The sequence below is a fragment of the Varanus komodoensis genome, unplaced genomic scaffold, assembly GCF_004798865.1.
Source record: "Varanus komodoensis strain SLA01 unplaced genomic scaffold, ASM479886v1 scaffold136, whole genome shotgun sequence".
NCBI lineage: Eukaryota > Metazoa > Chordata > Lepidosauria > Squamata > Varanidae > Varanus > Varanus komodoensis.
The window spans coordinates 100,303-115,107 of record NW_025335395.1 but is presented as its reverse complement, the minus strand read 5'-3'; the positions used below and the strand labels follow the sequence as shown (position 1 = coordinate 115,107).

Here is a 14,805-nt window from a genome sequence, read left to right as displayed (position 1 = left end):
TGATCATCAAAAGGGTCAGGGCATTCAGGAACCTCTCCCCATTGTCAGTGTCCAGGGCAAAGAGACCAGTCCACATCCATCCAAAATAGAGGAGCAGCTGGACGATGCCCAAGTGCAGGGTTTCTTCCTTTGGGGCCATAAGGTAGAGAAAAGGAAATTCTATTCTTTCATCAAGAGCAGGATCAATAAATCCATGACCAATCTGAGAAAGGGAGACAGAGGCTACTGTTTTGCTTTTATTTGTGTTCTGCTTTTAATTTTGTGTCTGCCGTTGCTGCATGCCAGGTCAGCTCAGAAAAAGACCTCTCTCATCTAGGACTTGATTATGGATGAGGAGGCCGACCTTGCTTGCAATACTAAGACCTGGGTGGGCATAATGGGTGGGTCACTGTCAAGCAACTGTGCCCTCCGGGGAATTCGGAACACCCTCAACATCTGCTCTTAGGCTGGGAAGTTGGAGTGGACCTGGTGTATAGGAAAATGATCTCCATCTCTACATTTCCTGTTCACTCTAGTGCCACTCTGGAGTATTTGGACCTTGTGTTGGGTACTGCTGTCCATAAGATTCCCTGCCAGAGCTGAAGGAGTTGGTCTCGGACTTGGTTTTCGTAATCACTGCAATGTCTTTTCTGCTGGATGACAAAGTGGCTGAGGACTTTGTGGTCCCCATGACAACCATACGGCTGCCTCCACATGTTATTGGTCCAAAGGACCTTCCTTTGATCTGGTTTTCCTAAATGGAAAGCAGAATGTGGGGGAACTGGGGAAATTAACATCAACCCCTTGCCATGATCAGATAATTTCCCACTGAGGTTTAGGCTTCCAATGACTCAAGCAGTTGACTCAATCACACCCAAGCACCCTCTTCCGTGAGCAGAACCCAGTCAATGCCTTGGTGCACCCCTAAATTGAGGGCAAAAAAGCAACAGGGGATGGCTAGAGTGCAGGAGGAGGTCAACATTTGCCAAGTCTGATCAAACACTGGCTAGAGCTAATTACCAAACCCAGTCTATGCTGGGGAGGTTGGCAAAGATGCAGATACTTAGGGTATACAATGAATTAAATAAATAAATGAATAATAAAAGCGACCATTCACTTTTCCGAAATATTTGACATCAGGACAGTGGATGGATGTCATGACAGTTTTTCCTGCTGTGAGCCCCCAGCTGATCCAGGGTGAACACTGGCTCAAGGTGCAGGGACGGATTTGTTCTCTTCTCCAATGGGAGATTCATCCAGTGAATTTCAGGCCAGGTGCTGAGGACTGCTTTGCCTTTTCAGTTACTGCATTGGCAATCTCCTAGCCTTGCAGATGGGGATCTGATTGTTTTTTCTCAATGCAGACTGACTGTGAAAAGTGTTTGGGATTTTTCAAGTTTCATTATTTCGATGTTCAGGATTAATGCTTGAGTGTTTCTGCACTGTCAGAAATACGTTAGTGCTTCAGCAGTCACAATGGGCTGACTGATGCATTTTGCATTGCTACACTGGCTGTATAGTGGCACTGGTATTTACGGGAGTGCAATCAAGAACCCTCTGAACTAGGAGGATTGGAGACATTCTACAGAGAATGGAAAGACCATGGAGGCAAAGCTTGCCTCCAAGAAACTTTTGCTCTGCCAACAGGGACCACTGACGTGCCCTCGGGGCAGGAGAAGAAGAGGCTCCAGAATTGCAGGGAGAGCTTGTACCTCAATGGTGGCAGTCACCTGCCCTGGACACCTCCAGAAGACTTTCTCCTTGTCTGCTCCAGGGATCTTGCCAAAGCACCTGGTGAGGTGCCTCCTGTGCTGGCTACACTGGTGGGCAAGAGGCCACCGACCTTGGATTCCCAGCTGAGCTCAGAGCAATATTCTGACCTTGTAGTCTGTGAGCTGAGCACACCTAGAGTAATCAAGATTCTGTCTGGCAACTACAGAATCGCAAACTTACACTGTTTTAGCATAAGGCCTCTACATTCCTTAAGTTCTTCCATTTGAGATAGTTGATATTGTGGAACTTAATTTTGGCCAGTTGGTGTTACATCCCATTTTAAAGCATCACAAATCATCTACAACACATGATGCAGGGGACAAATTTCCACTGTGGGTGAAGCTGCTTTGGGCTGATCTGAGCTGGTGCTGAGCTGGATTAAAGGGGAGCTGGCCTCCCTTGCCTGTTCCTACCTGTGGAATTTTGTAGATGCCCGTCATGGCCGAAATCAGGATGGAGAGGTCAGATTCAGTCCCTCCGAGAGTGGCCAGTGGGTTCTTCCCTCTCCTGCAGCTGTAATTGGGAAGGTGGCTTTCCCCACCATCAGCCAGGCCCAGCATGGCATAGGATGTTGTTCTGGGATCAAAATGACTCTCGTAGATGCTGTAGCCCAGGGTGAAGTTGGGCAATATTCTGGGATTCTGGTTGACCTCCTGAATGGCAAACAGGAAGGCGAAGATTTTCCAGTATCACAGGAGGAGGAAACTACGAAAGAGAGAATGACAAAAATAATTTGGTCATTAAATGATGCTACTTAGATTTCTAATAGGGTCAAAGTAAAAAGAACAACATGGTTTAAAGCACACTTAATGATGACCTTAGGGAACAGAAAACTTCCTAAAGGAATTTCTGCCCAAATGACCAGACGGAGGAGAACATGGAGTGGCACGAATGGCATGCAAGCTGATTGGAAGAAATCTCAAAAGTTGTATTGAAATAACACCAAGGACAATAATGAAACATTACTTAAGTCCATCCAAAGAAGAACTCAGAGGTGGACTCAGTTGTACTTCATTGAGACTGACTTTGTTCTCCTGACTAAACTAGTATAATAAGATTGGAGAGAAAGAAATATTTTTTTCCCCGTGTTGACACTGCAGACAAAGTAGGGCAGATAGTTCGACCTAGAATGATGCTTTCAGGAAGGATGTCTGATGAGCGGAAGCAAACACTGATAATTTTCATCAAGTGTATGGATGTTTCACTGGAGAGCAAGATCAAGAGCATCCACACTATTGCATTCCTGATCAGCATGTGTGGTTGTCAGTTGGAGGAGTCCACTGGAGGAGAGCATGTGAATACTTTGTACTGAGAGAAAGATGGACAAGTGGGTCCTAGAATAAATCAAGCCAGAGCAGAAATGATCAAGCAGAGGATGTTGTACTTTGGGGACATCATGAGAAGGCCAGACTCCCTGGAGAAGCCCATCATGCTAAGGATAGTCAAAAAAAGGAGAAGAAGATGATGCCCAAATATAAAATGGACAGAATCCATTCAGGAACCTACGACCTTGCAAAAACATTTGCAAGGCTCTCGTTCGCATGGTTGCAATCAATCAAAAATTGCTTGATGGCTCATAACAACAACATAACTACAACATGGCACAGAAAATCAAAGTAGACGTCCTGATCACATTCCATCAATTCCAGAGGCAGTTGCATAAACTTCTTTGCACCTGCAAAGCATTCCCAAAATCTAACCAGAAATTATCTTGAATCTCAAACCATTCTTGCAAACAACAGTAGAATAAAAGACCTACCTTTCACCATTCCTTTCATTCCCTGGATGCAGCATTTTGTCCTTGCAGTAGCAGTATAAGACTATTGGTCCTTAGTTTTGTTGAGACCTTCCCAAAAGAAATGTCAAAGAATGACTGGGAAAGCCAAAAAACGCTCTTCCTGTCCAAATCTTTGCGGCTCCTGGGTGTAACCAACACCCTGGTTCTCACACCAAGGAACTCTGCCTGGGCATCCACTCCCCCCAAATTCTCCTGAAATTTCCCACGATGCATTTCATTCTACCTGCTTCAGAAAAGCTGGAACCAAATTCATCCAGCTACCTTTGCTACTTAATAAAGGACAGGTAGCCATGAATCGGAGATGATTTGCAGGCTCATAACTGCAAGAAATACTTAGAAGGGAGGAGGAAACAGTGCCATGGCTGCAGGGGTAACTCCCCCTCCCCCAGGAGGAGCTGCTGTGGCTCCAGCCTAGGTTGCCTCAGGGGGTTACCTATCTGTCATGTGGAGACAAGCCAATGTCATTCTGCATTGTGCAGATCCTCATTATGGTTGTGGTCCAATATACTTGATAGAGAAAATGCTTGAAGTGACACAGACGGGAGCAAAAGTCTGGATCACTACAAATTTTTGTGACATCAATTTGAACGTGTGTCTAAAACATGCTGACTTTGCATGCTTACATGGTTCATTGTCCTTTGTCAGGAGGACCCCAAAATGAACCAAATATGACTACCAAGCACCAATTTCCGATATAAATAAACAGTTCTATTATAAAGCTTTTCACTGTTTCTGCTGGAAAGAGACATTGTCCATGAACATCGGAACAAGATGCAGAGAGAAAGAGAACCTGGAGCTGTTGCCTCAGGTAGAGGTGGAGAGAATCCTGTCCCAGGACAGTTAATGTGTGTACAAAGGCATCCAAGCTGTGGCCCGTGCCCTGCATGCTACAACTTCATCCCAGTATAAGTAGAAATTGAGGGTGGGTGAAGGAGACTGGATGGAAGGTCCAGCACTGCAGCTATGGCGGGTATTTGTTTTTCCTCTTGCTTCACCAGAACAAAGGCCTTCTGCTATGCCTGTATTCTGTGCAGGGAAGGGACCATCTCCTCACAGGAAGAAACGAGGCCTCAGAAGATGGGCTGCTCCTTTTGGGATGCAGGCAAAAACTTGAGTCTCCTCAAGCTCTCTGTAAACCAAAACAGCACCTCTTAGATCTTGAATCGATGGGGAAGGGACCAGAGCGAGGGCCTTTTTGGTTCTGGCACTCTGCTAATGGACTCCCCTTCCCCCCTGTGAAAGTATTTCGGCATCAGTGAAGAACACTTTAAGGAAACATTCACTTTCATGAATCTGCTCTGAATCAGAGTATCAAGCATTCTGCTGAATCTCTTTTCTTTCTTTGATGTGCTTTGTATTTATTTAAAATGTACTTTTTATACATTTTACCCATCTGCCCTTATTCACTCAAATATTCAAAGGAAGATTTTACGGTTTCACTTTTGTTGACTACTTTGGCATGACATTTACTTTTGCCAGTAAAAACCTAATGATGGTTTTACCTTCCCCTTTCTGAACTTGGGTTTAATTTAAAGATGGACTCTTTACACCCACTCAGGGGAGTTCTAAGTTCTCACTGCATTTCATTCCCCCCATCCCACTGGACTTTAGCTCCCAGTTGTATGGTAAGGGTTCAGCCTTGGGGATTTTGTTCCATTGCTGAGTTCTTGCTTGGCTTCAGCTGGTCATCTGCTTATATCCCCAAAATATAAACTCACTTTCCTGTCCTATGAGGAAACACTGGGGTTCATCCTGGCTTCCTATGCAATATACTTGTCCCTAATAACAGGCTGCATATTAGGAATCTTCATGAAATGCCTGGAAACTCCAATAGTCAAACCCAATAGTTAATAGTTTCTTTCCTCCTTTCCGTGAATGTCCAGTTGCCTTTCCTGCAAAAGTTGTTGGGGAGTATATCTGAAAGCCCAAAGGTAGCAATTAAAATGCACCAGAACTTTCTCAATTGAGTAGCAATTCTTTGGTTTCCTATTTTCCTGGTGAAAAGAGGTGCCATATTACTTGATTTTTTGAACAGCAGGTAGCTTTGCAAGTTCATTGCATTGTGCCGGAGAGGCCAGAACTCAGAGGAGCATTTGAAATGGGGTTAAATAAAATAATAATCTGGACATCTATGGCAGACTTGCATGTTGCCTCCACCCTTCTGAGCTCATCCCGAGATAGGCATCTCTTTGTATCATGACTGTTACGAGAATCAAGGGCTCCCACAAAATGCTGCTGTAAGAATATACCCTTACTTGGAGGAGACATTTTCTTTCTACCACTCTGAAATGAAAAATCCAGAGGAAAACTCGGAATACTGTAGAAGTCTGTCTCTGGCATCCTGAGTATTTGCAGAATTAAATAAACTTTGCCTTTATCAGATAACATAAATTTGTTTATGGAATGGGCAATTCCCAAACCAAGCAACCCACCGGGACTTTGTGCAAACAACGCAGCTGACAACTTGCATGTTTACCACAGTTCATAGTTTTATTTGCTTATTTATTTATCTACACACCTATTTACGGTTCCCACTCCTGACCCCCAAAACTGCCAAAGCCTTCCTAGGCAGCCTGATCAGGTGGTATTCTGCTCTGATCTTCCAGTTCTACCGTCGGACAATCTGATCAGTTTTAGGTTATTTTTACAGACAAGCAGCCTTTCATGAGTATTGCAGTTCTTGCTTTTTTTCTACATTCTAATTCCAGACAAACAGCAGACTTTGGCTTTACCATGGTTCCCATCCCCTGTGTGGAGTCCTCTCACATTAGGCATGTATCTAATAAGCTGCCACACCTGAAATGCAACCCCAAGGTGCCCCAGTCACCAAATAGTGCAAGGACTCTTTTCTGGGGAGGGAGTATGTGAGATAGCCTGGGCTTGGCATTGTGTTCAGCTTTTTAGTGGCCTGAGAATCAGTTTCCAATTATCCCAGCCAGGATTTCAAGGGCACGTGCCTGGACTCAAATTCCATGCGAAGTGTAAATGGCATTCCCATTCAGTGCCATCTGTAGGAACCATTTCCAAACTGCATCTGAGGAAGAAGAAGGTAGTCGCAGGCATGGAGCCCCGCAGAACCATTAGCAGAGTCCCTCTGCCAAGCCATCTGCAGCAGCTCATTGAGCTACAGCATCCAACATGGAGGAAGGTTTCCAGTTGCTCAGGGTTTGTTCCACAAGTGCCTGCAGACCTCCTCTCTGCTGGGCTTACTTTCTAGGTCCAGCCTGAGCATGAGAGCATGGGCCCCACCAGGGGTTCTCCAAACCCTGCCACTGCCTGCCTATGCTACCTGCACCTATTTCCCTCATCGGTCTGCACAAAGACCAAAAACCACATTTCTATCCCACTTTTTTCTTACACATAATTGAATGTGGCAGAAATCAGTTCCCTCCTCCTGCTCTCAATCTTATCCCAACAAAACAACCCTCTGAGGTAGCTCAGGCTGAGGATCTGTGACTGATCCAAGTCACCCAGTTGGTGCAATGACAACGTGGAGACTGGAACTCAGTTCACCTGAGGTCAAGTCCCCTATGCTTAACCACAACACCACAGTGGTCCTCGACAAAAGGAAAGTTCATGAAGTATAAGAACTGATGTTTCTGCTATTTGTGTAAAAGCAAAGTGAATCCTTCTAATCCTCATCAAAGGTCAAGGGATGCTCATTTGATGGAGATTTTCTTTGAGACCAAGGACAGCAACCATCAAGTGCAACATCAGACAGCCTCTTGCACTGTGCCCAATGACCTTGCAGCATAGGAGAAACCATATGATGCTTAGAGATTTGGCTGAGATTTGGGGGAGGTCGGAATAGCCATGCCCATGGAGCACCTGAGTAGACACACCCCTCTCTTCTGCACTGGGCTCACTGCAGAGGAATATGCTGTGAAACCTCATCTTTGCAAGGGTTCTGGTTTTTTGGACTAAACTGGACTCAGAGCAGAGAAGAGCGGCCATGAAGGAGGGGCAGGAAACAGCCCGACCCTGAAGAACATTCTGTTGCTTCCACTCCCACTTCCACTGCTGCTCCAGACAGACTGTAAATCCTGGAGGAGGGCATTATGTGGCTTGGTTGCTGGATCACCCCCTGAATACTGACCAGAGGCTGCTTCACTGCTGAAAAGACCATCCTGTTAGTAGATATCCAGGGTCACATTCCCAGTGTAAAAAATGAATGAGATGGCAACCATGCTTTTGGTCATGAGATGTGCCTTCGTATTCAGATCAGGCCTCAAGACAATGATGTAGCACTTGGGGAGAAAGATGCAGCCCAACAGCATGACACTGGAGGCCAAGATGGAGAAGACCTGCACGGCCACCATGTACTTCCCCTTGGTGCTCAGGTAGGAGGGCAAGAAGGACACCCAGACGCTGCAGAAGACCAGCATGCTGAAGGTGATCAGCTTGGCTTCATTGAAGCCCCCTGGTAGCTTCCTGGCCAGGAAAGCCACTGTGAAGCACACAGCAGCCAAAAGCCCCATGTAGCCCAGGGCAGTGTAGAACATGGAGACAGACCCTTCATTGCACTGTAGAATGATCTCCCCAGGCAGAGAATGCATGTCATCCTCAGGGAAAGGGGGAGTCATGCCCAGCCAGATGGAGCACAGGACCAGCTGGACACTGGAGCAAGAAATGACAATGGAATTGGCCAGACTCTTCCCAAGCCATCTCTTCACCTTGCTGCCTGGCTTGGTGGCCAGGAAGGCCAGCACCACGGTGATGGTCTTTGCCAACACAGAAGAGACAGCTACTGAGGAGATGATGCTGAAGGCTGTTTGTCGAAGCAGGCAAGTTGCTTTACTTGGCTGCCCAATGAACAGCAGGCAGGATAAGAAGGACAACAGGAGAGAGGACAAAAGGACATAGGAGAGGTCCCGGTTGTTGGCCTTGACTATTGGAGTTCCTAGGAATTTAATGAAGATTCCTAACACAAAGCCTGAGATTAAAAACCAAATCAGGGCAAAGGAAGCCAGGATGATCCCCAAAGGTTCTTCATAGGAGAGGAAAGTTATCTCCTTGGGGATGCAGTGGTCTCGGTCCTTGTTTGGGTGCTGATCTTCTGAACACCTCCTGCAATGTTCTGCATCTGAAAAGAAGGGAAGCCGCTTCAGCTTCATTACCATGAAAGGGACTGATAACAAAATAAGGGGCTTGATGTACCACCCAGATTCTTTGCAGAATGCAAAGGTCATTCAAACCAAAATTTAATTTATTAATTGCTCGCATGTTCAGCCTGACCTTCAGAAAAGTATTAGGATGGTTGTTTTGTTCAGTTTAATTCCAATACATGGATGGCATTGCACATCCAGGCAGATTCGTTGGCTGCAAGAGTGCTAAACCAGATCAGAAGATGAGACATTTTTCAAAATTAAAAGAAAACAGAGACTTATGCATCAGCAAGGGACTTATGAAATGGATAGGAAAATGAAGACATCGTCACGTCGCACTGGGAGGATACCATTTGGGCAGAGGGCATGCCTGCCAGGTAGGGTATTCCTTGAGGAGGGTGTCACACTAGAACAAGGCTCCGCCTTTGCTCACTTCTTTCAGACCTTGTGGGTTCTGCAAGAGATCCTCCGATTACACGGACAGAGTTTGGGCAGATGCAACATTTGGATCTAATGATCAATGGGACACCCTTTCCTCTCCGGTCACCCACCTTCCTCAGTGGAGATGGTCCCTGCCACACATGGAGTGCAAGTATAGCAGCATGGGGGCTGTCCCTCCTGGATCTCCTTGGCATATCCAGGATGACAGCTATGGACACACCAGGAATGAGGCACAGTCTGGCAACAAAGATAAAAAGCATCAAGATGAAAATAGTAGGACCATTTGTCTGAGCAGAAATGAATCCTAGATTTGAGAAGGATTCCTATGGCCTAGTCCCAAGGTCTCCAGCACTGAATGGGTGGAATTATTTATTTAGGGAAGCTCACAAATGTACAAACAGAATGGCACATGGTAGGCAAATCAGGAGTGGTGCCACCTGGAGCTGGGGTCAGATTAGATGGTCCTTCTGACTCACTCTTTTCCTATATTTCTATTAAAAAGCAGGCAAATAGGATAAATTTCAATATTTTGGATGCAATGTTCAAGACAGCATCTGGCTCTCTGATGCTCACTGCATTCAGCCTGGGCCATGAAATGAGCTGAGCTGATAGCAAGTCCCACATTTGTGGAAAGGCGAGAGGGAAAATTTGATGGATGTTATCAAGAAAGTGCTAGAACAGCACTACAAAGAAACCAAGAATCTAAAAAAAAAAAGTCTGAACTATGTTGCAGAATTTAAATCTCAAATTATCACTGAAATCACAGAGGATAAGTCCAGGACCATCTGGGAACTCTGCAGGCACCCTTGCTCCAAGCATGCAAAGTACATGATTCTGTGCACAGAGACCAGTAGCCGCTTGTGCAGAAACAGAAGTCCACTTGCCCACTGGTTGTATGGGTGGCCAGCGGGCCAGCTCGCATCCTGCAGGATGACCATGCAGGCCCTCCACAGGAGTTGATCTCAGGCCAGAGAGAAAGTGGACCCTGGATTTGCTCCTGAGGATGCTTGGGGTGAATCATGGTGGAGGTCCTCACACTGTCCATCAAAAGGACCCCTTCAGCTATTCTGTTTGTTTCCATTTTTGCTTGCTGGAAAATTGACCAAGGCAGTGGGAAATTATAGAGAAATTTGCAGGGATATTTATCGCTATCTGGACATCCTATAACATCCTCTGTATGAGGCAGAAGATGGCGCAATCCAAGCCCCATCAGGAAGCACCTTTGAAGTCCAGACTTCAAGATATGTATTCCTTAATCTCCCTATCCAATTTTCAAGAACCTGCCACAGAAAGATTGATGCATACAAGCTCTGAGGAGTCCATCCCACTATCATTGGCAGACTTCCTCGCACTCTCAGCTCTGGCTTACAAAGTGAGCCAAGCAATGAGAAAGCTCTGGATCCCTCATGGAACCCCAGTTGTGCAGCTGGCAACCTGCTGCCATGTCACATCCAGCAGCACAAGCAAAGGTTGCTGCACATGACATGAAAGAAGAAGCCGCTTTCACACCAGGTGCACAGGGCTCAGTTCTGCGTCCGCATATGGGAATCCTTGCAAGGAGTTCAGATTCATGGCGGCAGGAGAATGGGCCAAAGCATGGGGAGCTGAGCCCAAGGAATCCAATAAATTCCCAGGCCTAATGTAGATTAGAAGTACAATTTAGCAGATGTACTGAGAAACCAGAATGAAAGTCCCCAAAAAGGAAGGGTTGGAGTTCCTAAACTCTCCCTGGCCTGCAATTCTAGAAGACAGTTCCCTTGGCAAGGCAATCCCACATGATTTCACACAAGAAAAAGTCCCTTTCGATGCAGTGGAACTTACTTTCCCAGGCAAGTGTGCGCTGGATTTATCTATTTATTTAGAATTTTTGTATGCTGTCCCATTGCTTATAGCCTCGGGATGGATCACATAAATAAATAAACAAAAGGCCTTCTACGTATTATGGCGAAGATTCATAGATCTGGACAAACATAGCACAAGATATTTGTCCCACCTGGTTAAACTGCCAGGGCCATACAATGTCTTCCTCCTTGAGTGTGAGCTTTACATCATGGGAGGACTCTTTCTTCACACTCCCAACTGTGACACGGCCACATGTTCTATTGGGAAATAGCACCCAATTGATGAGGTCAAAGCTGGCTTTCAACTCCCTGTTCTCATCAAACTGCAACCCTTCCACGGAAATATTGGAAAGCTGGATTTCTCTTAAGAACCGATGCAACTAGAATGATGGAGGGGTGATGGAGGGAGAAAAGTAGTAGAAAATAAGAAGGATGTTTCCATAGTCTTCCTGTCCTAACAATATGCCTCCATAAGCCACAAACTGGAACCAAATCACATTCTATCTGCTAAGGCCGTGAGATCCTTCAGTAATGAAGACTGAAACCTATATAGCCCTTGCCTAGGAGAGGCCACTTCAGGGAAAGGCAACACCACATGCATCATGAAACCAGCCTGGCAGTGTCAGATCTTGTGTTGTGGGGGTGGGACTTGGCTAATCTGGGTTCTGGCCCCACTAAGCAATGAAACTCTCTTTGGGGCTTTGGGCAAGTCATTCACTCTCACCCTCACCTACCACATAGGATTACTGTGAGGGTGAAATGAAGACAAATATCACAGAATCACACAATAGCAGAGTTTGAAGGGACCATGAAGGACATCAGGTCCAACACACTGCTGTTTCAGGAGAACAAATTACACCAACCCACTCAGATGGCTGTCCAGTTTTGCATAGAATGTCTGTATTCTGGCAGAGGCCATGACCCCTCGTGATAACTGGTTCCATTGTTGGATTGTTCTGAAGTGAGAAAACTTTTCCTGATGTCCAAACTGAATCTGGGTTGTAACAACTTAAACGGATTATCCTCTGTACTAGATTCTAAGATGCGCCAGAAGAGATCTTGCTTTGTGCTTCATGACAGAAAGGACAGGAATTTATCATGATCATCAGTCCCATCATTACCACTATTTCATTTCATAGCACCCCACAGCCAAAGCAGCAATTCATTAAAATGTCGATAAAATGCAAAACCATTACCATAAATAATTAAATAATGAAAAAGTAGAACACTTAAAACAAAAAACAAAAAAATTGCTCCATGAAACATAATGGGTGGGTAATCCTCTTCAAACCCCTTGTTAGCCAGGAAAGCCTTTGAAGTTTTGCATTAAGGGCCATCTTAATTTGGCATGAGATGACAAATTCCGTGCCAGCATCCCACAGTGTGGAAGTTGTTCCATGGATGAGGTGTCAGCACAGTGCAAGCACTTCCCCCTAATGCCACTGTGCTTCCATCAGAGCTGATGGAGGAAGCGTTCTGTCCAAGGCTTCATGAGAATGCTCAAAAAAGGGATCCCTCAGGATGGAGTCAGTGGAGTAGACAAACTACCATACTTCATTTCGTCTCCTAGAAAAACAGCCCAAAATAGACTTCATAGATGAAGACTTTTATGCACAAAGTGCTTTGTGAAAAGATCACAGTGAGTTCTTGAGGGGTCTTGGGGTCCATTTTCAAGAAAATGTTTGAATAATCTGGGGGAAGTTCAGATTACCCCTCCTTGTGAGTTGCTTATGCTGACAAGAAAAGGGTTCTGCATTGCCATGGAATGGGCAAGATGAAGGGCTATAACATACGTTAGGTCATCTTTCTTTGGATAGATGCAGACAACATGACAAGTCATGATTAATTGTTATCAGTAACAATGTCTTTCACTCTAGTTTGTCCATACCACCATGGCTTGTTGTGATCTCCAATTCATGCCAAAAGCAGGATGACTGAGTAGGGATAATGGAAACCACAAAACCAGCAAAACCACATGATAGTGTGTCACACACATCATGGTAAATATTTTCAAATCATGGGAAAGCCACTCACTTACTTTCCAGTATACACCCAGCTCCAATGTCTTTCTCCCTTCCCAGTGATGGTGGAAACACAAAAGCACATACCTGCCATGGCTGCATCCTTTGATGTTGCAGCCTGTCTCCTCCACCCAACCTCCATGACCACTTTGATTGGAATGATGATGCAGCATGCAAGGCATGGGCCACGACTTGGATGCTGTTGTATGTGCTGAAGCTTTCTTGAGACAGGGCTCTCTCAACTTCCTCCTGGGACAGCCTCTCCAGTTCCTCTTTCTCTCTGCATGTAGTCCAAGCTCTCAGGGAGAAAACATGCTCTGAATAGGAACAAGAAAAAGCATCATCCCAAAAGAAATAGGTATCAATAGATCTTGGAATGTAATAACCAGGTATTGTGCTTTTTGTGGGTTTAATGACGAAGGAGAAAGAGCCATGGAAAACCAGGAAGTCCACAGGATCCACACCCAAAATTGTGTCCTGAGTGGCTGTTGCAATCCACACCTTGGTCCCAACCTGCTCCTTTTCAAGTATGTTGTATATTGCAAAGCAGCTGTAGTAAGAGTCTGCATAGTAAACAGCCACATTTGCTTGTCCCCACTCGACAGCTACTTCATGGTGAGACAGTTTGAGCATGCCTTTTCGTGGCATCCTTTTTGTGAAGGCGATGCAGATTGCATGACTGATAATCAAAGGGGTCAGGGCATTCAGGAACCTCTCTCCATTGTCAGTGTCTGGGGCAAACAGACCAGTCCATGTCCATCCAAAATAGAGGAGCAGCTGGACAATGCCCAAGTGCAGGGTTTCTTCCTTTGGGGCCATACGGTAGGCAAAAGGAAATTCTGTTCTATCATCAAGAGCAGGATCAATAAAGCTGTAACCGACCTGAAAAAGAGAGACAGAGTATCATGGTTTTCTTTTGTTTTTGTTCTGCTTTTACTCCTGTGTCTGCTGCCACTGAGCACCAGGTCAGCTCAATCCAGGCCTTGATTGTGGATGAAGAGGTCGACTTTTCTTGCCTTACTAAGACCTGGGTGGGTGAAATGGATGGGGTAATTCTCTCTCAGCTGTGCCTTCTGGGTACTCCAAACACCATCAGCTTCTCCCTTTCTACATTTCCTGTTCACTGAAGTGCTGCTCTGGAGTATTTGTACCTTGTGTTGGGTGCTCCTGTCCATAAGAGTCACTGCCAGAGCTAATGGAGGTGGTCCAAGACTTGGTTTTGAGAATCCCTGCACTGTCCATTCTCTGGGATGCTGAGGTGGGTGAGGAGTTCATGGCTGCCATGACAACCACAGGGCTGTCTCCACATTATTGGTCCAAAGGACCCTCCTTTGATGTAGTTTTCTTAACTGGCCAAGAGGATGGTGATCTGTGAGTGGGGGAATTAACATCAACCCCTTGCCATGGTCAGATCAGTACCTACTGAGCTTTAGAGTTTCAATGGCTCAGACAGTTGACAAAATCACACCCAAGCACCCTCTTCCCGCGAGCAGAGCCCAGTCAATGCCTTGGCACACTTTTAAATTGAGGGCAAGAAACAAAGAGGGGAGATGGCTAGAGTGCAGGAGGAAGACAACATGTTCCAAGTCTGATCAAACACTGGTTAGAGCTCAGTACCAAACCCACCACTAATGAATCTTCTCAGTGGCATCCAGCAGAGCTTTCCAAGTGGTTCACAATCGATCATATTCTGGGCCAGGCAAATAATTTGCCATGGCCTCAGATGCTTGCTATGAATAACTTGCACAGCACTTTGTAGATACAAGTCATGTAGATTCACCATAAATTTGATACCAGAACTTGAGGCAGTTCCTCTAGTGGAAGCATCCAGAGCACCCTCTGGTCAA

At 45.6% G+C, this 14,805-nt stretch overlaps 1 protein-coding gene across 1 annotated transcript; it reads right to left on the bottom strand.

The window, feature by feature from the left end:
* Nucleotides 1-7,680: 7,680 nt before the first annotated feature.
* On the bottom strand, nt 7,681-8,664 carry LOC123019744 (vomeronasal type-2 receptor 26-like). The gene has a single exon (XM_044422806.1). It carries the CDS (start codon nt 8,662-8,664, stop codon nt 7,681-7,683), a length of 984 nt encoding a protein of 327 aa, XP_044278741.1.
* Between the last annotated feature and the right edge of the window lie 6,141 nt (nt 8,665-14,805).